Here is a 21,669-nt window from a genome sequence, read left to right on the forward strand (position 1 = left end):
TGTAAAGGGGCTCTTAGTGCAAGCCCCAGAAGATGTCGACCTTGAAAATATACAAGCCGGCCATGATTCCTTTGCAATGCATCTCGCATTTCCCCCTTTGGTTTGCCTTAACTCTGGGATTCCTGCCTTCCTCAGTTGACCATGGGATTGCATAGCTGCTAAATGTGCCTAACTGGTCATACTGTTGTAATTTTTGTACCTCCAGATTGTGTTTTTTTTCCCCCTGTGGCTGATCAATGGTAGAAGAAATCTTTTCTAGACAAGGGCACAGTTCACACCTCCTTGGGAGTAGTACAGAACAGAATCTGCTGGGGGCACCGTCACTAACTGGCAGGGGCATTCTTCAGCGTCCTTTAGTCTGTAGAACTCAGACATTTGTACACATTAATTGCATTTAGTGCCCAGTAAAAATAGCTTGACAGTCATAGGGCAGGGAGGACATTCAGAGAGGGATGGGACACAATGGCAGACTAGGTAAAGGTGATCGGGAAATGGGCGCACTCTCCCATGTAATCCCTGTTGAAATGGATGGGCTCCCTGTCAAATTGGGGGGGGGGGTTGTTTTCTATATATGTTGCACAAATCTTTGTTCTTACCCTCTCCCAGATTCACATACACTCTTGGAGAAGGGATGTGGCTACCCCTGAGCAAGAGCTTTGTGATCCCACCTGCTGAACTGGCTATCAACCCATCGGCCAAGTGCAAGACAGACATGACTGTGATGGAAGATGCTGTGGAGGTCAGGTAGGTGCCTCCTGGGAAAGCTGGTGAACGAGACATTGCAGACGAAAACAGGGTTTCCCAGGTTTGATGGAGCAAGTTAGCCTTCTGGCTGCAACCAAAGTAACAAATGCTGTTCCTTCATGCTCTTTATGCCTGGAACTCACTGCCAGCACACCGGCAGGACACTGCCTCTTGCTGTCTCTTTCTGGTCTTTTATGCATGGCTGTTTGCCTCGCGGTCACCCCTCTGATGACTTCAGATCTTTATGTTGATTATGCATGCTGTTTCCAGGCGACAGAGGTCACCTCGCTCTCCCCCACCTTTCCCCACGTTTTGACCGTGTTTTCAGAAACCTGTTTTATCTCGAATTTCAAAATGCGGACAAAACCCGGGGAAAGGCAAGGGGAGAGCGCGACGGCCTCTGACGGTCAGAAATGGCATGCATAATCAGCACAAAGTTGTCGTAGGGGTGATGGCGAGTGAAACAGCCGTGCATAAAAGGCCTCTGTCTTCAGATAATTCTTCAAGCCCTGTCTTTCCTAAAAAGTCTTTGGCTCTACCCTTTAGTTGTCACCTGCTCTGAAACACCCTGATTAGATATAGCTGAACTGAATGCATATTCTTCCCCCTGGTACCTTCACACTCTCCTGTATCAAATTTTATTTATGTATTCAGGACATTTATATGCCACCTCTCCAGAACCCTGATCTTCTAGATTGTATACTGCATAGGGCACTTACTGCTGAGGACTGTTTGAAATATTACCATGGCTATTATTATCCCTCAGAAAGGGGGGAATCCATCTGGATTCATGGAAGAGTGGTAGGCCCCTACCCAACTGTCTTGGTGGTAGGCCAATATGTTTATTTTTTTAAAAAAATAAACTAAGGGGTTTATCTTTAACATTGCTTTTTATAGTCTTCTTCTAGTGCAAGAACTGTTTTATGAGAATCATTTCAAGATCCTAAAGCTCCTGTGCTGTTTTTATGCTCTGGATTTTTTTCCTTTAATGCTAGGTTTTTAATTGCCAATATTTTGTATGGTGTATTTTGTTTTTCTCACGTTTTGCTTTGTAAGCTGCCTTGAGCAGGTTCCCTGGAGAGGTGGCACAACATTTAAATTAATCAATAAATTCCACTTCTACCCACTGTCCCGCTTTGACTGGCTCTCTCCACTACTCTGTACATTTGGTCTTTCCCTCCTTTCACACACACACCCCCGTTCTTAATTTTAAAGAAAGCCAGCATGGTGTAGTGGTTAAGAATGGTGGTTTGGAGTGGTGGAGTCTGATCTGGAGAACCGGGTTTGATTCCCCACTCCTCCACATGAGTGGCAGAGGCTAATCGGGTGAACTGGATTTGTTTCCCCACTCCTACGCATGAAGCCAGCTGGGTGACCTTGGGTTAGTCACACTCTCAGCCTCACCTGCCTCACAGGGTGTCTGTTGCCGGGAGGGGAAGGGAAGGTGATTGTAAGCCGGTTTGATTCTCCCTTAAGTGGCAGAGAAAGTCGGCATATAAAAACCAACTCTTCTTCTTAGAGACCCAAAAAGACTTCCTTTCCCTAAGTAAGGATGGACACCATGGCCGGTTTTGTTTCCTGGCACCCACTTGCTTCTTCCCTAAAGCAAATAGCCAATCCTAGCTGTTCTCCACTTCATCACTTCAGGAGAACCCAGGAGATATCACCTTTGGTGCTGTCACCCATTCAGAAACAGCAGCATTCCTTCTAGGAGAAGTCTTGGCTAGCAACCTCCCAACCTTTTGCGACTGGCAGGTCCCCCTCCCCTGTAGCAGACCTTTTCGTTGTGGTGCCAGCTCCCCATTCTCCCCATTCTTATACTGCCCACAGGCTCAACAAGATTAGGGAACCCTGCCCTGTATGAACCCACATAGCTGCTGCCAGTCTCATAGCAATCCCCACTTCTTTCCCCTTCTCCTGTGTAATCCACGCAGCTGCAGCTCAGAGTTGAGCCGTCCCCTGGGTGGCATGGCTTATCAGAAGAGGCACCAAGGGCATCTTTGTTGTGAGCCATGGGAAGGGGAGTGCCTTCCCACAGAAAAGGGACCTGGCAACCCTAGATAGAGCTATGTCCTTTCACGCTGAACCAGTTTCTAGGGCCGAAGAGCCAAGGCAGAGAGAGAGAGAGCTTCGATAGCTCTACATCCTGCCCAGATTGGGTCTCCCAGGGCGAAAACGCACGGTCGCTTTAGCCTCCTTTATTCCCTGTTTCAGCCTGGATTCAGCCAGGATCGAACGCACGTTTGGCGAAAACGCATGCATTTGATCCTGGCTGAATCCTGGCTGAAACAGGGAATAAAGGAGGCTAAAGCGACCATGCGTTTTTGCCAAAAACTGGCCGAGGCTCCAGTTCTCAGAGCAGCCACCTGTGGAATGGCGCTGTGGCACCCTTCCAATTCAGGCTTGCCTGGGGGTGCAGAGGCACAGGAGCAAAGCACTGTACCCTGGAGCCTGGAGTCCTCAGCTTTAGACTTCTAGTGCCTTGCGTTCAGTGGACAGCAAGGAATGTGGGGGGAAGTTTCTGCTGAATTGCTGTTGGCTTTTGGACTGTACCGATTGGACAGTTCTTGTGGCTTTCTCATTCAGATATATGTCGCCTGCTTCACTTTTTAAAAAGTCCATTAGCTCCAACCCATTCTTTTAATGAATTTTTTTAGGTGGTTAGTTGTATTGAGCTTGATATCAACATTTTAAATAAATAAACTGTAAGCGTCTCAGGGCAGAGACGTTAATCTCTGTTTCATATTGGATTTTGGACTGTGCCCATTGGACGGTTCTTGTGGCTTTCTCATTCAGTTATAGATAGCCTGCTTCACTTTGTTTAAGGTCCATTAGATCCAACCCATTCTTTTTAATGATTTTTTTAAGGGTGGTTAGATGCCTTGAGCTTTGTGGAATGGCCTGGATATCAAGGTTTTAAATAAATAAACTGTAGGCGTCTCAGGGCAGAGACATGACTCTTTGTTTTATATGTATGGTCTCTGACAGAGTTGTGATAACAATTCTGTGTGTGTTTTTTCTCCACTGCAGGGAAGAACTGATGACTTCCTCCTCCTTTGACAGCCTGGAGGTGCTTCTGGATTCATTTGGGCCCGTTCGGGATTGCACCAAGGACAACGGTGGCTGCAGTAAAAATTTCCGCTGCATTGCAGATAGGAAACTGGATTCTACTGGTTGCATGGTTTGTGTGGTTTTTTCCCCCCTTCAGATATATGCAGTTGCTACTTGGGGGAGGGAGAGTGAGAAGGATGCATCTGCGTGGGGAAATCTCTGTGGCTCCAAGGTGCTGATTTTGGATGCCATACTTGTACATTGCGGAACATCCACATGCAGCCTGTGCTAATTCATTGAGTTTTCATACTGCAAACTGGGAAGTTTCAGGATTAGCCCATATGGCATTAACACCAAAAGGAAAGGGGAGGATCTGTGGCTCAGTGATAGGGCATCTGCTTGGAATGCAGAAGGTCCCAGGTTCAATTCTCGGCATCTCCAGTTGAAAGGACCAAGTAGTAGGTGGTGTAAAAGAGCTCTGCCTGACATCCTGGAGAGCTGCTGCCAGCATGAATGGACAGTACAGGTTGAGTATCTCTTACCTGGACATCCGGTGTCCGGACTGACCCGAAAACCAGACTTTTTGAGCTGGCATGCAGGCATTACTCCCATGCCCCCAGCAGCACACCAATTTGCTTTCTGATAGTTACACACAATTATTAAAAACATTGTTTAAAATTACATTCAGGCTATGTGTATAAAGTATACATAAAACATAAATAAAACATAAGTGAATTTCGTATTAGACTTGGGTCCCATCCCCAAGATATCTCATTATATATATGCCAATATTCCAAAATACAGAAAGATCCAAAATATGTACCACTTCTGGTCCCAAGCAGTCCAGATAAGGGATAGCCAACCTGTACTGACCTGGATGAACCTATGCACTGATTCAGTATAAGGAAGCTTCATGTGTATGTGTGCATGTGTATGTGAAATCATGCATTGGATGATGCCTTCTTTTTGCATTGACTGATGTCCACTTTTTGTGCCAAAGCACCACCTCATATGAAGTTCCCATATAATACCATAATACTTTGGTAAGAAGCAATACCACGCACATGTCTTCTTTGAAAGATAGCACATAGAGTGGAGTTTCATGCCTTGTCCTTTTGCAGTGTCTTGCCCACTCAATTCAGTGGCCACTTTCTTCTCCCTTCTTCTACAAGCTCCCAGTCTTAGGGCCACTTCGTATAGATCAAACCTGGATTTACCACACTGAAAGTCCATTTGACAAGAATTCCCATGGCTCTGTGTAGAGTACCTACTTTGCATGCAGAAGGTCCCACGTTCAGTCTCAAGCATCTTCAGCTAAAGGACATTAGGTGCCGTATATCAAGGAAGGCTTTCACAACTGAAGCCCCGGGGAGTTGCTGCCAAGCGTACCCATTTGTCACATTTCGATTTATTATTATGGCATTAGCCAGAAAAGATACAAACCTTGTCAATAAAACTGATTACATGATAAATAATCTCTTTGTACAAAATACAGATATTTATTTAATTTAAAATTCACCTTATTAACGCTAATACCCTTTTCTGAGCAGATTTTAATTGCTGCAGAGCAATACTTGTCTACCTGCAAATAACACTGAGAGTCTCCCTCCCATAAGAGGAATTTAATTTTCTCTCCCTCCGAACTGGATTCCATTGTGTTAATAAGAGGAAGAATTAGCTTCTGACGAATTCCCTCATATTAGATACACCTAAATAGAACATGACTTGTACTTTCCATTTCACCTGACCCGCAAGGGCATGCCCACTCAGATCTTGATAACTTCCTATACTTTCCCTCCTCATTTGTCACATTGACACTTAAGGATGCTTCTTAGATGTACACTGGAAACAAAAACATAACGTGTGAAGACAAATGACGTATGACCAGTAGGAATGGATGATTCACACGCCGCTATGTTGCTGATTTAACATTTGCAAACTTTCCCTGGCACGACGGAGACGGGCTTCTCTGCAGACTGTTCCTCCACCCTGTTCAGTTGGCAACCCTTGCTCTGTTTGGGCCTCTTGAGACTGGGGTAGGTTCCTGGTGCTGGAGGAGAGAGCCACCACTAGTGAAACAAATCTTATCTGCTGTTTATTTCAGTTTCTGTTATGCCATATACTCCCATGCTCAAGGGGATGGCAAATGGTAGAAGCCATAAAATGTAAAATGCAGCAGCATTCTGTGTATGTGTGTAAAGTGCAGTCAGGTTGCAGCTGACATATGGCAACCCCAGAAAGGAGCTTTCAAGGCAAGTGAGAAGCAGAAGTGATTTGCCATGGCCTGCCTCTGCAGACCCTTCCTTGGTGGTCTCCAATCCAAGTACTGACCCCTGCTTAGCTTCTGAGATCTGCTGCCTTCCCTCCTGCATTCCTGGCTACTGAATGCAATAACAGCAACCTCTTTTCAAAAGAGGTCCAAGCCTGAGGTTTCGTAAACCTCCAGATGAATGGATTCCCATCATTATTATTCATCTGTCTCTTTTAAACACCCTCGTTGTCCACATTTGATGAATGGATTCTATAGTCCACGATAGTTCAATCTTGCTCATTTTTTCTCTTCCCTTTCTGACTTCTTTTCCTTTTATATTTAGTGTAGCATATCATATTATTTTATTTGTATATTGCTTTTAAGAAAAGTGTCACGTATTGAAGGGCTGTCACATAGAGGAGGGTGCCGAGTTGTTTTCTGTTGCTGCTGTCCTGACCTTCACAGGGATGGACAAGAAGCTATTCAGGCCGCTGGAGACCACTGAACACATGAAGTTGCCTTATACTGAATCAGACACTGTGTCTATCAAGATCAGCGTTGTCTCCTCTGATTGGCAGTAGCTCTCCAGGGTCTCAGGTGGAGGTCTTTCACATCACGCACTATCTGCTGTAGATGGAGATGTTGGGCTTGAACCCAGGACTGCCTTCATGTAAAGCAGGTGCTCTACCACTGAGCCACAGCCCTTTCCCAAACCCAATGTTAATTCCCTGAGCACTAATTATCTCACTCACCTCTCCTTTGGGTTTGCTGAGTTCACAAGGTATTGCTCATATACTTTCAGACCTATCTTTGCAGCCACAAGGACCAGAATCCTGCTTTCTTTAAAAAATAAAATGAAATCTGAGATTCTTATCATGTTGAATTACAGCCCATTCCTGAGGGGAGGGGCCATGCTGGTAGCTGGAGGCAGCACAGCCGCACAGCCTCCAAGGGAGGATTCAGCCCCCCCCCCAAGGCAGAAAGCTGCCCTCACTTGCAAGCCCTGTGTCACATAGAGGAGGGTGCTGAGTTGTTTTCTGCTGCCCAAGAAGGTCGGACCAGAAACAACGGGTTGAAATTAAATCAAAGTTTCCGTCTAGACATTAGGAAGCATTTTCAAACAGTTAGAGCGGTTCCTCAGTGGAACAGGCTTCCTCGGGAGGTGGTGAGCTCTCCTTCCCTGGAGGTTTTTAAGCAGAGGTTAGATGGCCATCTGTCAGCAATGCTGATTCTATAGCCTTAAGCAGATGATGAGAGGGAGGGCATCTTGGTCATCTTCTCGGCATGTAGTGGGGGTCACGGGGTGTGTGGGGGGAGGGTAGTGTAAATTTCCTGCATTGTGCAGGGGGTTGGACTAGATGATCCTGGGGGTAGGCGCCTTCCAACTCTATGATTCTACGATTCTAATTCCCAGTCCTTTGCAGTTCCCTCCATTGTTTGGAAGGAAATGCGTGCTAACCGCTCCGTGGCAGATGTTCCCTTCTATCTCCTCCCCAGCCCACCCCCTCACCCCCCTTTCCCATAGCCCATCTCCCTTCACCCTTTTGCAGAAGGGCTCATGTGAGAGAGGGGTGGAAAGCTATCCATCTGCTTCCAGCTCTGTCTGCAAAGCTGCTGAGCTGGTCTCGTGGCTCACACATTTCTTCTACACCTGTTCTGGGCAGGGAGAAGCATTTTGCTGAAGCTGGATGTGTGAGAAATGTGCAGGGGATCAGCAGGTGGAACGCTTTCCGCACAGAGGCCTCTGGAATGGCTGCCCATGGGTGGGTGGGATGCTGGCAGCAGTCGCAGGAGCCTTTGGGGAGGAAAGCGAAATGCTTTTGAAAAAAGAAAGAGTGCAACAAACAAATCTCTGTGTGTGTGTGTGTATAGATATAGATATAGATATAGATATAGATATAGATAGATAGATAGATAGATAGATAGATAGATAGATAGATAGATAGATAGATAGATATAGATATAGATATAGATATAGATATTTGCTTTTTGAAACACTGGACCTTTTCAGGAGGCTTTTCTTTTTGTCAAAATCAGGAGACACGAGACAGTAATTTTTCAGTTCCTGAATCATTCTTTCCAGAGACTGCAGACTTTAATCAATTTCAAGCCTTTTGAATGAGTAAAATATGACCCCAGTTAATTGAGCAAGCTGCAGTTTTATTTTAAAAACCACAGATGGCAAGTGCCATCTTACAAGAAGCATTCTCCCGCACTTTCACAAGAGGGAGGAATTGTTTATTCATGGATTACAAACCACTCTCCAAAACATTTTTGCCAAAGCTGCTTCCCAAATAACAAACTGCAATTAAAAAAAAAATTAAACAGTAAAAGTGACGTAACCGACATTAAAAGGTTAAGCCCTAAAAGCATAAAATGACAGCAGCATTTTAAAAAGAAGCAAGCAGCAAAATTCAGTAGAACCGTAGGAGTTAAATTCTACGTGCCTGAAGGTTGGTGGGTGGGGGGAGGTTTTGGCCTGATGCTGAAAGTTCACATTTGAGCCAGGCAAAGTGTTAGGGGAGGGCTTTCCACAACAGGGGGTGGCCTGTCATTCATGGACATAAGAACATAAGAATGGCCATGCTGGATCAGACCGAGGCCCACCAAGTCCAGCAGTCTGCTCACCCAGTGGTCAACCAGGTGCCTCTAGGAAGCCCACAAGCAAGACAACTGCAGCAGCACCGTCCTGCCTGTGTTCCTCAGCACCTAATATAACAGGCATGCTCCTCTGACACTGAAGAGAATAGGCATGCATCATGACTAGCATTCATTTTGACTAGTAGCCATGGATAGCCCGCTCCTCCATGAACATGTCCACTACCTTCTTAAAGCCTTCCAAGTTGGCAGCCGTCACCCCATTTTGGGACAGGGAGTTCCATAGTTTAACTATGCGCTGTGTGAAGAAATACTTCGTTTTATCTGTTTTTAGGGTTGCCAACCTCCAGGTACTAGTAGCTATGCAATTCACAGTATGTGGTAAAAAATCCACCAATCACCCTATATACTTCAAAGAAAAGATGTACAATTTTTAATAATCCTAACAGGTAAGTCTAAATACATCCCTTTAACAAGTAAGTGGTAGTTCAAAGTTCGTAGTAAAAATTCATTGGGTGCAATTTCTCATTATATCAGTTGCAAGATGTTCAAGGAGAATACGATCGTTTCGGAGCATGAAGCCCGATCCTTCTTCAGTTCTTCAAAAATACAATGTGGAGTTATATATCACCATCCATGCTATCTGGTTTCAAACGAATAACCTTTTCCGGAGTCCTTACCTAGAGTGGAAGGAATTCAGCATCTTACCCCTTATGGGGAAGCATAATGCACTTTACTCCGGAAAAGGTTATTCGTTTGAAACCAGATAGCATGGATGGTGATATATAACTCCAAAAATCTTAAAGACTGGGAGCCTCATATGGAAGACGATGGTCTTTAACGTACTCCATCTCTTCCAGACCTTTCAAGATAAGAATCAGCATTTTGAATCAAGCTGAGAAATAAATAGACAGATGAGAAAGTTCTTTAAAGTGTCAGCAGACTGTAATCAACACCAGCTCTATGATGATGGTTTTTATACCACATGCCCACAGCCTGAAAAGCAAAGAAGGGATTTTCTTTTGGCTTTAAAACGATTGCTTTAATCATATGCAGAGTTGTACATTGATTAATTAATTGATGAATCAACAAATCTGGTGCATTGATTGAGATTCTTCTTAATTAGATGACAGTGCTTCTTCCTGCTTTCTGTTCAATCACAAACATGTTCCTCCTGAAGTAAGCGGTTGTCTTCAGTGATCAATGTTAACCCCCATCTGTGGGACAGTAATCCATATTTAATGGCCTCAGGAAATCATAAGGAGGGGGGGGGTTCTTATAGTTTCTCTTTATGGGCTGGAAACTGCAGAATTTAACAGTGTTTCTAATTTACAGGTCCCTGTATCAGAGTAGCTGACATATGCTCAGTGGAATGTGAAAGCAGCATTTTCTTGAGCATTTTCCAATGTAGCTAGCGCTATTGGCAGGCACGAGAATGAGGCAACATGAAAGCATCCTTCGACGTAGCAGCAGAGGAGGCGGACTGCAGGAATATCTCAGAGATTCAAAACAGATAAAAGAAAGTTTTTTTTCACACAATGCATAGTTAAATTGTGGAACTCCCTGCCCCAGGATGGGGTGATGACTGCCAACTTGGAAGGCTTTAAGAGTAGGGTTGCCAACTGTGTGAACAGACTGCTGGACTTGATGGGCCTTGGTCTGACCCAGCATGGCTTTTCTTATGTTCTTATGATCTTAATGAGCCTAATGAAACTGCTAAAATTTGCCAATGCCATCTCCAGAAAATTTATTTTTGGTCGCTAGGGTTGCCAACCTCCAGGTATTAGCTGGAGATCTCCTGCTATTACAACTGATCTCCAGCCAATATATATCAGTTCACCTGGAGAAAATGGCCGCTTTGGCAATTGGACTCTATGGTATTGAAGTCCCTTCCCTCCCCCAAACCCCCCCTCCTCAGGCTCTGCTCCAAAAACCTCCCGCCAGTGACAAAGAGGGACCTGGCAACCCTATGAGTCATAGGTGAACTAATCCGATGAACTGGATTTGTTTCCCCACTCCTACATATGAAGTCAGCTGGGTGACCTTGGGCTAGTCAAAGCTCTTACAGCTCTGTCAGCCCCACCTACCTCACAGGGTATCTGTTGTGGGGAGGGGAGAGGAGGGTGATTGTCCGCCAGTTTGAGTTCTTCCTTAAGTGGTGGAGAAAGTCGACATATAAAACCAAACTCTTCTTCTTCTAGTTGGAGCGAGCACAATGTCATGCTGACATTCTCCTTTAATCTCAGTGCTTTATGTGTTTCACGTGGGGGGAAACCCCCATGTGAAAGCAACCACATGGGCACGGTAAGCAAACCGAAGGCACATGCCACTGGGTAATTGTCGTGCACTAGTCCCACTGAAATGGCGTTATTCAAGAGCGTGACTGCAGAGCCGTCCTGTTCAGCTCTGCGATTCTCTAACCCTGCGTCAGACTTCCCTGGCTACCCAGCCGTCAAATCTATCAGGAACATGCGCGCCGGCCTCCCTTGCCCACCCCCAACTCACTAGCACATCTGGTCAAACAGACGGGGAGCTGAGGAGACGGGGATGGGTGCTGGGCGGGATCCCCAGGTGCCTCGTTTGCCTGTTTGCCATCATCCCAAACATCTGGGCCTGCGCATTAAGTGGCAGCATCATAAAAACACCTATGGTGCTCTCGCGCTTTGGATTTCCAGCTGGCGCTGGAGGGGGAGGTGCAACCCTGGGGCGGGATGAGAACCTAGTAAGTCTGCAGGGGGCTTTTTGTTTTGGAAATTGCAGAATTAATGTCAGCACGCAACCTGTGTCCTGTTGTGTGAGCTTCAATCACCAGGAAAGCAAGGGAGGGGGAACGCATTTCAGAAAACAAATCCTCCGTTAACGCTGCATGAGCCGGACCACAAGACGAGGGTACAACTCTTTTCCACTTTGTTGTGCAAAGAGATCCATTTGAAAGCAGAGGGTTGGATGCCGCAGGACCGTTCCACTAGCAGAGGCGCTTTCCTTTGCCGGAAGGAGCCTTCCACCGGAAGAAAGTGCCTCTACTTGCAGAATAGATCCATGGAACGCAACCCCAGACAAGCAACACTGTGGGGCTGTGTTATCAGTTAGCTATATATTCAGTTTTCTTAAGTGATTTCTGTATTCTGTTATTCAAATGTAGCACATAGTTAAATTGTGGAACTCCCTGCCCCAGGATGTGGTGATGGCTGCCAATTTGGAAGGCTTTAAGAGGGGAGTGGATATGTTCATAGAGGAGAGGGCTATTCATGGCTATTAGTCAAAATAGATGCTAGTCATGATGCATGCCTATTCTCTCCAGGATCAGAGGAGCATGCCTATTATATTAGGTGCTTTGGCACACAGGCAGGATAATGCTGCTGCAGTCGTCTTGTTTGTGGGCTTCCTAGAGGCACCTGGTTGGCCACTGTGTGAACAGACTGCTGGACTTGATGGGGCTTGGTCTGATCCAGCATGACCTTTCTTATTTGGGAGGGGGGACAACCCCTAGACAACCTAGTTTTTGCATCACCTTTTTGGTGACTGACCCCCCCCCCCTAAACAAAAGTGCAGCCATTTTCTTAAGTTCCAAGAGGTGGATTCTGTTCCAAGTTCACTGCAAGCACACTGTTCACCTGAAAATGACTGGAGATAGAGGTGTGACTAACTGTGCAATGCTAAGCAGAGCTACTCCCTTCTAAGTCCACTGCAGTGAGCTAAGAAAGGGGTAAGGAAAGCACTGTAAAGCACTTGGAATTCCCTACTAAGAATTAGGGATGGTGCTAACTTTGACACAAGCATGATCGGCATGCATTGATCAAACTCCTCCGTTTAATGTGAATTGAGTTGTTTTTTGGATCACCATTTTATTGCTATTTGAAGTCTGGGTCAAACACAGTGTGACTGCGCAACACTATGGGCCCATGGCTTGTCTGTGCCATTTTTTAGATGCAGTGGTGACACCATGTGCTATGAACACTGTGTTACAAGTCCTGAGATGCATCCCTTTTAGTTGTTGTTTTCTAAACTTTTTTACCTGGGGAGGGAAAGAAACTACAACTCCCATGAGGCTGTGCAAAAATGCACATGTACAAATGGATCCAGATAGCCATTCAGTGAGTTACAGTGTCATAGGGTAGAGTAGTGGTTAGATCATCAGCCTAGGATTTGGGAGACTCAGGTCTGAATCCCCACTCTGCAATGGAAGCTTGCTGGATGCCCTTGGGCCTGTCCCTGTCACACACTCTCAGCCTAAATAGCTCACAGGGTTGTTGTGAGGATAAAATGGAAGAGGATGGGAGAACAATGTAAATTGCTTTATGTCCCCGTTGGGGGAAAAGGTGAGCTATAAATTAAATAAATAAAATAGAATAACTAATATTAAAGCACAGAGACGCCAAAGAAATGGGTCCATATAATGTGGAATGCCTTTTTTGGTTTTTCTTCTAACGATGTACCTTTTAAGACTTGATGGCAGGGAGAGGGCAGCTGCAAAAGACACTCCCCACCCCCAATTTCAACTGGTTTGAGCTGTTTAGTTGCAAACCAACAGCCTGTCAAAGTTTGAGTCCTGCAATCACTGTGTTTACCGAAAGCGATGTGGATGCTCTAGCGATCTCGGCCAAAACTCTATGGTTTCCTTAGCGTTTTAGCCGAGGTTGCCAGAGTGCCCCCGTGCGCGCGTGCATGCATTGCCCGCTGGCCCTCAGCTGGTTGGCGGGCAGCCCGGTGGATTGGCGGGATTTTACCCACCACCACTGGGCACTTGGCAACCCTACTGGTAACCAAGTATCCCTGCTCCAAATTATTAGCCAATGTGTTGATCCAGTGCAGTTGCTCTGCATATCCCTGCAGTGCTCCAGTCCGCAATCCTGCATCCAGGAGCCAACTGCAGACAGGCTTTTTATGCAGGGGTGTTTCTCCGTGGTCACCCCTGCTGACTGCTCCAGGGCTTCCTTTTGATTATGCATGCTTTTTCCGCCCGTCACCTCGCTCAATCTGCGCGTTTTGCCCGCATTTTCCAGATTCTGGCTAAAACAGCACCCGGAAAACACAGGCAAAACATGCAGGGAAAGGGAGATGACTTCTGACAGTCAGGAAAGGCATATGCATAATCAAAAGGAAGCCCCAAAGCAGTCGGCAGGGGTGACCGCAGGGAAACGTCCCTGCATAAAAGGCCACAGAGACATAACCTCTTCCACGTATTCCTGGAAAACACAGATAAACCCTGGATCACCATGAAGCAACAAGCAGATGAAACGTCCTGATACTGAGACCCAGTGGTCTGTTAAGATCTGTGCTCTGACCAACAGCGGCTCTCTGGTGGAGGTTATCACAACAGCTGCTGACGGATCCTTTACACGGGAGATGCTGAGGATTGAACTTGGGACCTTCTACATGCAGAGCAGATGGTCTTCCCCTAAGCCATGGCTTCACCTGGCTGGGGGGAAAGGAGGCACTGAGTTGGCCAACTCAGCCTGTGAATCCGGGCACCCTTCCTTTTGTTTGCCCACATCAGCCATTCAAGCAGGTACCTGAAAAGAAGAAACGAGGCTGGGTGAATTAATCCAAGGGAGGCATCCAGTTTTAACAGGAAGGGCAAGAAGAGCGAGCAGAAGAGTGTCAGAATCCTAGGCGCCAGAAATAATGAGAGTGACCTTTAGGAGCATCTTGCGGGTGGAGGGAGGTAAATTGTGCCTTATGAGATTAGGCCATTGAATACATACACAGAGAGAAAAGAGATTGCTGCGAGGTTATGAGCCTTAGCCAGAGAAGTATCTATCGCAGGAATGTGGAGGAGGAGAAGGAGAGGTGGGGTGAGCTGAAGTTCAGTTTTCCCAAAGCAGGAGATTGCAGCGGTGGCACCTGAAACCTGATTGATGATTCTGGGGAAGAAGTGAACGTGGGGTTCTAGTTGGGGGGTTTTCTTAGCAAACTCGGGCTTTTTATGCAGGGACGTTTCACCGCAGTCACCCCCGCCGACTGTTTCAGGGATTCCTTTTGATGATGCATGCCTTTCCCACCTGTCAGAGGTCGCCTTGCTCTCGCCGCGCGTTTTGCCTGTGTTTTTCAGATACTGGCTAAAACAGCATCTGGAAAATACGGTTAAAATGTTTGGGAAGAATGAGGCTCCCTCTGACGGGCGGAAAAGGCATGCATCATCAAAAGGAAGCCCCGAAGCAGTCGGCGGGGCCGACCGCAGGGAAATGTCCCTGCATAAAAGGCCACGAACTACCTGGCCAGGTGATGCTAACAGGCAGTGGAAGTATGATCATGCCATAGGGCTGCCAACCTCTAGGTGGTGGCTGGAGATCTCCTGCTATTACAACTGATCTCCAGGCATCAGAGATCAGCTTACCTGGAGGAAATGGCTTCTTTGGTAATTGGACTCTATGGCATTGAAGTCCCTCCCCTCTTCAAACCCTGCCTTCCTCAGGCCCCGCCTCCAAAATCTACAGGTATTTCCCAACCTGGACCTGGCAACCCTATCATGCCACTGTGAGTTGGGAACCCAGTTTTGTGGCAGTCGGCTAAGTACCCAGAGCCCAGCATGGTATAGTGGGTGAGAGTGTCAGACCTGAGTCTGGGGGACCCAAGTTCAAATCTCCATTCTTGCTAGGGAAGCTTGCTGAGCAATCTGGGGACAGTCACGCACTCACAGCCTAACATACCTCGCAGGGTTGCTGTGAGGACAAAATGGAGAATAGGAAAACAATGTAAGCCGCCTTGTGTCTCCATGGTAAGGTGTGGTATAAGTAAAGCAAATAAATGGATGAAATACGAGATGTGTAGTCTTTCATACTGGGGCTATCGCTAACCTACCACGTGCTGCTGTGCTCTCTGCCCTGCCAGTGCCCCACCGGACTCAGTCCCATGAAAGATGGCACGGGCTGCTACGATCGCCACATTGGCGTGGATTGCTCGGATGGATTCAACGGCGGCTGCGAGCAACTCTGTCTGCAGCAGATGGTGCCTCTGCCCGAAGACCCTACTCTGTATAATATTCTCATGTTCTGTGGGTGAGTGCCAGGGCTGGAAAACGGAGCGTCCTTTCTTTTACCCTACGTGGACAGCCACCAGTCCCATCTCTCCTTGCTTCGTTTCCCCCAGATATTTACATCCTTGGAATGGACTAACTAATCTGGGGCTACTTAGTCTTGGACCCTAAGCTTTGCTTCTTTCTGTACCCATCTTTATCCATGGTGATCCTAGGGCTGCCAACCTCCAGGTCTTGTCCCTGCAATTTTCCTTTTGCTCCATTGTTTTCAGGCTAGTTAGTTCCCTCCTGCTTTAATGACTTCCCATTTCTGGCACTCAGGAAGGAATGCTTGATTGACGGCTCTTGTGTCGGAGGGAAGGGGGCTTTAACTGCTGTTTTAAAAACTTTGCAGCAGGCCAAAGACACCCCACTTTTTATTTCATTGTTTATTGCCCTTATAATGTTAATGGCCATTAAAAAACATGAATTTTAAAGGTCAGTGACTTGACTTGCTGCAAAGTTGGAAGAAAAAAAACACACACAAGCCCCCTCACTCACCCCAGCTGAAGCTGATAGTCAAGCAATTCTTCATTAATAGCTGGAGAGAGCCTGAGAAAACATGAAGTGATTAATCAAACCAAAAGGGAAAGAAAGAAAGAAAGAAAGAAAGAAAGAAAGAAAGAAAGAAAGAAAGAAAGAAAGAAAGAAAGAAAGAAAGAAAGAGGATAGATAGATAGATAGATAGATAGATAGATAGATAGATAGATAGATAGATAGATAGATAGATAGATAGATAGATAGATAGATAGATAGATAGATAGATATTGGGAGAGTCAGCCTGTGAAGACTCAGGGCGAAAACGCATGGACACTTTTGCCTCTGTTTCAGCCAAGATTCAGCCTGGATCGAACGCATGCGTTTTCGCCAAACGTGCATTCGACCCTGGCTGAATCCTGGCTGAAGCAGGGAATAAAGCGACCGTGCGTTTTCGCCCTCAGTCGGGCTTTGACTGTCCACACACGATTCTCTGGCCCTGCAGTTACACTTAAAATAATAATTTAAAAAATCACCATACGTGAGGTCATTTAAAAAAGGGGGGGGGGAAGCAACATGAAATTACTGGAATGCAGTGTCGTCGGACTGGTCCATCAAAATGAGTGAAGTCAGTGCCATTGCGGATAAAACGGCTGGGGTGGAGGAGCTCGGCGTTCTGTAAAACAGTCACCTTAGCCCAGCAGCCGTTGGTGCAAACCTTTTCACTGTGTTCGATTTTGGTCCGGGGAGTGGACAGGTCGAAGCCCTGAGGTTGGTGCCTCTTGTAGTCCGCGCCTGTGTAACGGAGAGCGCCGGTTTCCAAACTCTGCCCTGGGGAACCTTCAAGCTGCTTGGAAGTTGACTGGGGTTTTCTCGGTCACGACGTTGTGAATGGAGAGAAGCTTCTCAGGAAAGCAGCTCGCTGGGCACGGCCCGTCTTCCATGTCCATGTGCAGTTGCGAGGGTCGGGTTGGAGATCTCCCGCTATTACAACTGATTTCCAGCCGATAGAGATCAGTTCGCCTGGAGAAAATGGCTGCTTTGGCCATTGGACTCGATGGCATGGAAGTCCCTCCCCAGACTCTGCACTCCTCAGGCTCTGCCCCCAAAACCTCCCGCCGGTGGCGAAGAGGGACCTGGCAACCCTATGCGAGGGAGCTTTGGGTTCCTCCTAGGGGGCACTCTCAATTCACCGGAGGTAATGGTGAGGTCGAACAAGTCCAGCTTGCACCATAAGGTGGTATTTCATGCCCCAGAATCTTCTGCAACACATAGGAGCTCCTCTGTAGACAGGTCCATGAAGAAAGGATTCCCTGAAGGACAAAAGTTTGAAAAGCACAAACCAGGCTCCACAAAGTTCCTTTTCCTCCCTTTCCCCATGCTGACCAGCCTGATTTTCTTTCTTAGGGTGCCCAAGAAGTCCCTTGTCTTTTTCATCTGCGAGGCAGGAAGAAGTTAAGCATGCGGGGATCCTCTTTTTCACTTGGTGGCTCTTATAAATATTTTTTTATTGATTTTAAATTATAAGTAGGATACAGAAGGAAAGAGGGGTGGGGGGATACATAAGAAAATATATTAAATACAAAAATATTATGCAGTTTTAATATATTTAGCACTATTACCTTGTAGAATGAGAAAAAATTAGGGAAAGGAGGAATGATATTATTTACATATCATTATGATAATATCTCACATTCACTACCCCTGTTTGCAAAGTCTTCCATGTTTTTAATCTGGTAATGGATTAGTTTGAAGGTATCTTTTGTCTAGTGTGTTTCATAAAGTCATAAAAGGGTTTCCACCTCTCATAATTCTGTTCTCGTGTGATGTCTTTCAGATAGTTTGTCAAATGAGCCATAGTAATATATTCCAGAGGTTTATCCAACCATGCTTGGTGTTGGGATGCTATTCATTCTTCACTTGGCGGCTCTTGATAGTGCAGGAGCCCCCTTCGAGGCCGGGCACCGGCCTCCCCCTTGAGCTGCACGGCAAGCTAATAATTTTCCTTTGGCAGGTGCATCGAGGATTACAAACTCGGTGTGGATGGGCGATCGTGCCAGTTAATCTCCGAGTCCTGCCCGGAGGGTGGGGACTGCGAAGAGAGCCGAGAGCTGCCGATGAACCAAACGCTGTTTGGGGAGATGTTTTACGGTTACAACAACCAGACCCACGAGGTGGCACCTGGGCAGGTGCTGAAGGGGACGTTCAGGTGATGTTTTTTATAGGACCCAGGCTATTCTTGCCATTAGGTTTCCAAACCACTGGTTGTTTTTTTTTTATTTGTACAGGGTTCTCTGTGTACGTGGTATGGTTACTGGCAGCAGCAAAAGAGACAATGCCCTGCCCCCTGAGGAACTTACAGGTGCTTTCACGCATGCCAAATCATGCACTTTCAATGCACTTTCAATGCACTTTGAAGCTGGATTTTACTGTGTGAAATGGCAACATCCGCTTGCAAACAATCGTTGAAGCACATTGAACGCGGATTGAAAGTGCCGTATTCAGCAGGTCTGAAAGGGTCAACTGAACTGTCACAGTGGAGAGGGAAGAGGAGGATGGAAGAGGCTGGGGTCATGAGAAATGGATATGGGCAAATTTGGTTTCACGGCCTTGTGGGGAATTCTGATTTTTCCCTTGCCGCCTTTCTTCACAGGGGTGAGTTTCCCTCAGGATCTATGGGTGGGGGACATTTGGGCTTTGGAAATTGGAATTAGGGCAAACCTTTCCATAGTGTGTGACCAAAGGCTCAGAGTTATGGTTTATTCTGTGTTTTTGTTTAAATCATCTTTTTGTTCTTTTTGCAAATGCAGCCTCTGGGATGGCTTTCGCAAGGAGGAGACTGGTGTGGAGTGAGAGAAACTTTCCCCCTTCTGCCATTTTCTTGCTAGGAAGCTCTACTCCTGAGCATTTTTACTCCTGCTGTAGAAAAAATATGGGTACCCATACATTTTCCACACTGGGAGTAAAAACAGCTTAGAAGTGGCTTTTTCATGAAGAAAATGGCAGGGGAGGAAGAGGTTAAAGTAGGGTTGCCAACCTCCAGGTACTATACAAATGACTCACTCTACTGTAATGAGTATTGATCAAATAAACAGTAGTAGGCAAAAGTAAACAAGCAAAGTAGCAAGTGCAATCAATGTATTATCCAAAAATAACAAGATAAACAAGCAACGCTAAGCAACCGAGGTTACAAAGCAAGTAGGTAGAAACAATAACTAGTAGTAATACATGTGCAAAAGTTCATATAAAGCATATAGTTGCGTTTCTGGTCAATTTCATATTCTTCAGACAATGGAGGAGTAGGTGGTGGTAACGTGGCTCCGGAAGTATTCCAGCGCTTTCGCTACACGAGGTAGCTTCATCAGCCACAAGGGCTTAATTGTACAATTCCTAGGATAAATTTGGAGCTCCCAAACGGGCTGCTAGCAGAAAATTCATACGTGGTGCAGGTCTGCACCACGTATGAATTTTCTGCTAGCAGCCCGTTTGGGAGCTCCAAATTTATCCTAGGAATTGTACAATTAAGCCCTTGTGGCTGATGAAGCTACCTCGTGTAGCGAAAGCGCTGGAATACTTCCGGAGCCGCGTTACCACCACCTACTCCTCCATTGTCTGAAGAATATGAAATTGACCAGAAACGCAACTATATGCTTTATATGAACTTTTGCACATGTATTACTACTAGTTATTGTTTCTACCTACTTGCTTTGTAACCTCGGTTGCTTAGCGTTGCTTGTTTATCTTGTTATTTTTGGATAATACATTGATTGCACTTGCTACTTTGCTTGTTTACTTTTGCCTACTACTGTTTATTTGATCAACCTCCAGGTACTAGCTAGAGATCTCCTAATACAACTGACCTCCAGCTGATAGAGATGAGTTCCCCTGGAGAAAATGGCCACTTTGGCAATTGGACTCTATGGCATTGAAGTCCCTCCCCTCCCCAATCCTGCCCTTCTCAGGCTCCTCCACAAAAACCTCCCACCGGTGGTGAAGAGGGACCTGGCAACCCTATGTTAAAGCCCCCCCCCCTCCATTCTTTCCCACAGAGCAATTCTGGAAGCTGCATTTAGCGTTTATTTATGGGGAACGTCTATACGCCGGCTCTCCAGAGACCTGCTCGAGGCAGCTCAGAAGATTTAAAAAAAAAAAAAAAAAAACAGTAAAATCATAAAAACAACAAGCATAAAAACTATCAAAATTAGAACAATCCATAAAGCTAAAGACCGAATAAGATGTTGAGGTTTGTCGCAAGTGAGTGGCTGCTGAGGAAGGGCTACCACACAATCACCCCCTCCCAAAGTGGCTTTGCCTAGAAGGGCTGTTGGTCAAGGTTTTACACGCATGCATTTCTAAAGGGTTTCCATAAAGAAGAAGGTGAGCCACCATTTATGAGGGCCACCGAGAGAAGGGCAAGGAAGTGTTGCCTCGAGCTGGAGCAGAAAGACATCTTGCGCTGCCTCTTCACACATTACTGAGTACACAGGTTGGGTCCGGGCCCTCATCCTGTGCCAGACATAACACAGGCACATGTGAGTTGTCGGCTTTCCTCAACGTATGCATGCGTGGTGTCCGATTAGGATCAGGTTCCGAGCCACGCGTCCCCCTGTATGCTGTTTCCAAGTCGGTCCTCTACGTAGACACAAAGGGGGTGCCTCCTGGGCTCCTCTGAAATACCACGTGTTCCAGTGAAACAGAAGAAAGGCAGGATGGGGGGACTTTGCTTTGGGGGAAAAGATGCTTGGGGGGGGGGATGAAGGAGGTAGGTGCTAGGAAACCCACAGGAACCATGTTGGGGATCCCTGGCAGATCCCTTTCCCATTTGTCAGAGGCTAAATCCTCTCAACCAGCTATTTATTCTCTACATCTGTAAGAGCTGGAAGGCCAGGAAAGAGCTGTGGCGCTGGGCCTGAACTATAATAATTGTGCGCTGTCAAGTTGGAGCTGACTCATGGTGACCCCAGGACCATGGGGTTTTCAGGGCAAAAGATGAGCAGAGGCTGTTTGCCCTTGCTTTGCAGGGAGCCAGCATGGTGTGGTGGTTAAGACTGGTGGACTCTGATCTGGAGAACCAGGATTGATTCCCCACTCCTCCACATGAGCGGCGGAGGCTAATCTGGTGAACTGGATTTGTTTCCCCACTCCTACACACGAAGCCAGCTGGGTGACCTTGGGCTAGTCACATTCTCTCAGCCTCACCTACCTCACAGGGTGTCTGTTGCGGGGAGGGAAGGGGAAGGTGATTACAAGCTGGTTTGACTCTCCCTTAAGTGATAGAGAAAGTTGTCGTATAAAAACCAACTCCTCCTCCTCTTCCTCCTCCTTTTCTTCTTCTTCATAGCCACCCCAGTCTTCCTTGGTGGTTTCCCATCCAAGTACCAACCCTGCTTAGCTTCCAAGCTCTGATGAGATCTGGGCTGTTAGGCTGCTAATGACGTGGCTAGAAAGTTGCTTTCGGATGGATTGCTTTATCCCTGCTCTGTATTTTGAACCCCCCCCCCCCTTCTCTTTGACATAGGTTGAACTTCTCTCT

The 21,669-nt window shown here is 46.5% G+C and overlaps 1 protein-coding gene across 1 annotated transcript in view; it reads left to right on the top strand.

Moving 5' to 3' along the window:
* Positions 1-21,669, top strand: part of ASTN1 (astrotactin 1) — a 270,848-nt gene that overhangs the window by 201,147 nt on the left and 48,032 nt on the right. Inside the window, exons 10-13 of the mRNA XM_056845094.1 lie at positions 607-744; positions 3,775-3,925; positions 15,476-15,642; positions 18,151-18,345. Coding sequence (XP_056701072.1) covers positions 607-744; positions 3,775-3,925; positions 15,476-15,642; positions 18,151-18,345 — 651 coding nt within the window. The remainder of the gene's footprint in view (positions 1-606; positions 745-3,774; positions 3,926-15,475; positions 15,643-18,150; positions 18,346-21,669) is intronic.

Source organism: Euleptes europaea, chromosome 2 (genome assembly GCF_029931775.1).
Source record: "Euleptes europaea isolate rEulEur1 chromosome 2, rEulEur1.hap1, whole genome shotgun sequence".
Lineage (NCBI taxonomy): Eukaryota > Metazoa > Chordata > Lepidosauria > Squamata > Sphaerodactylidae > Euleptes > Euleptes europaea.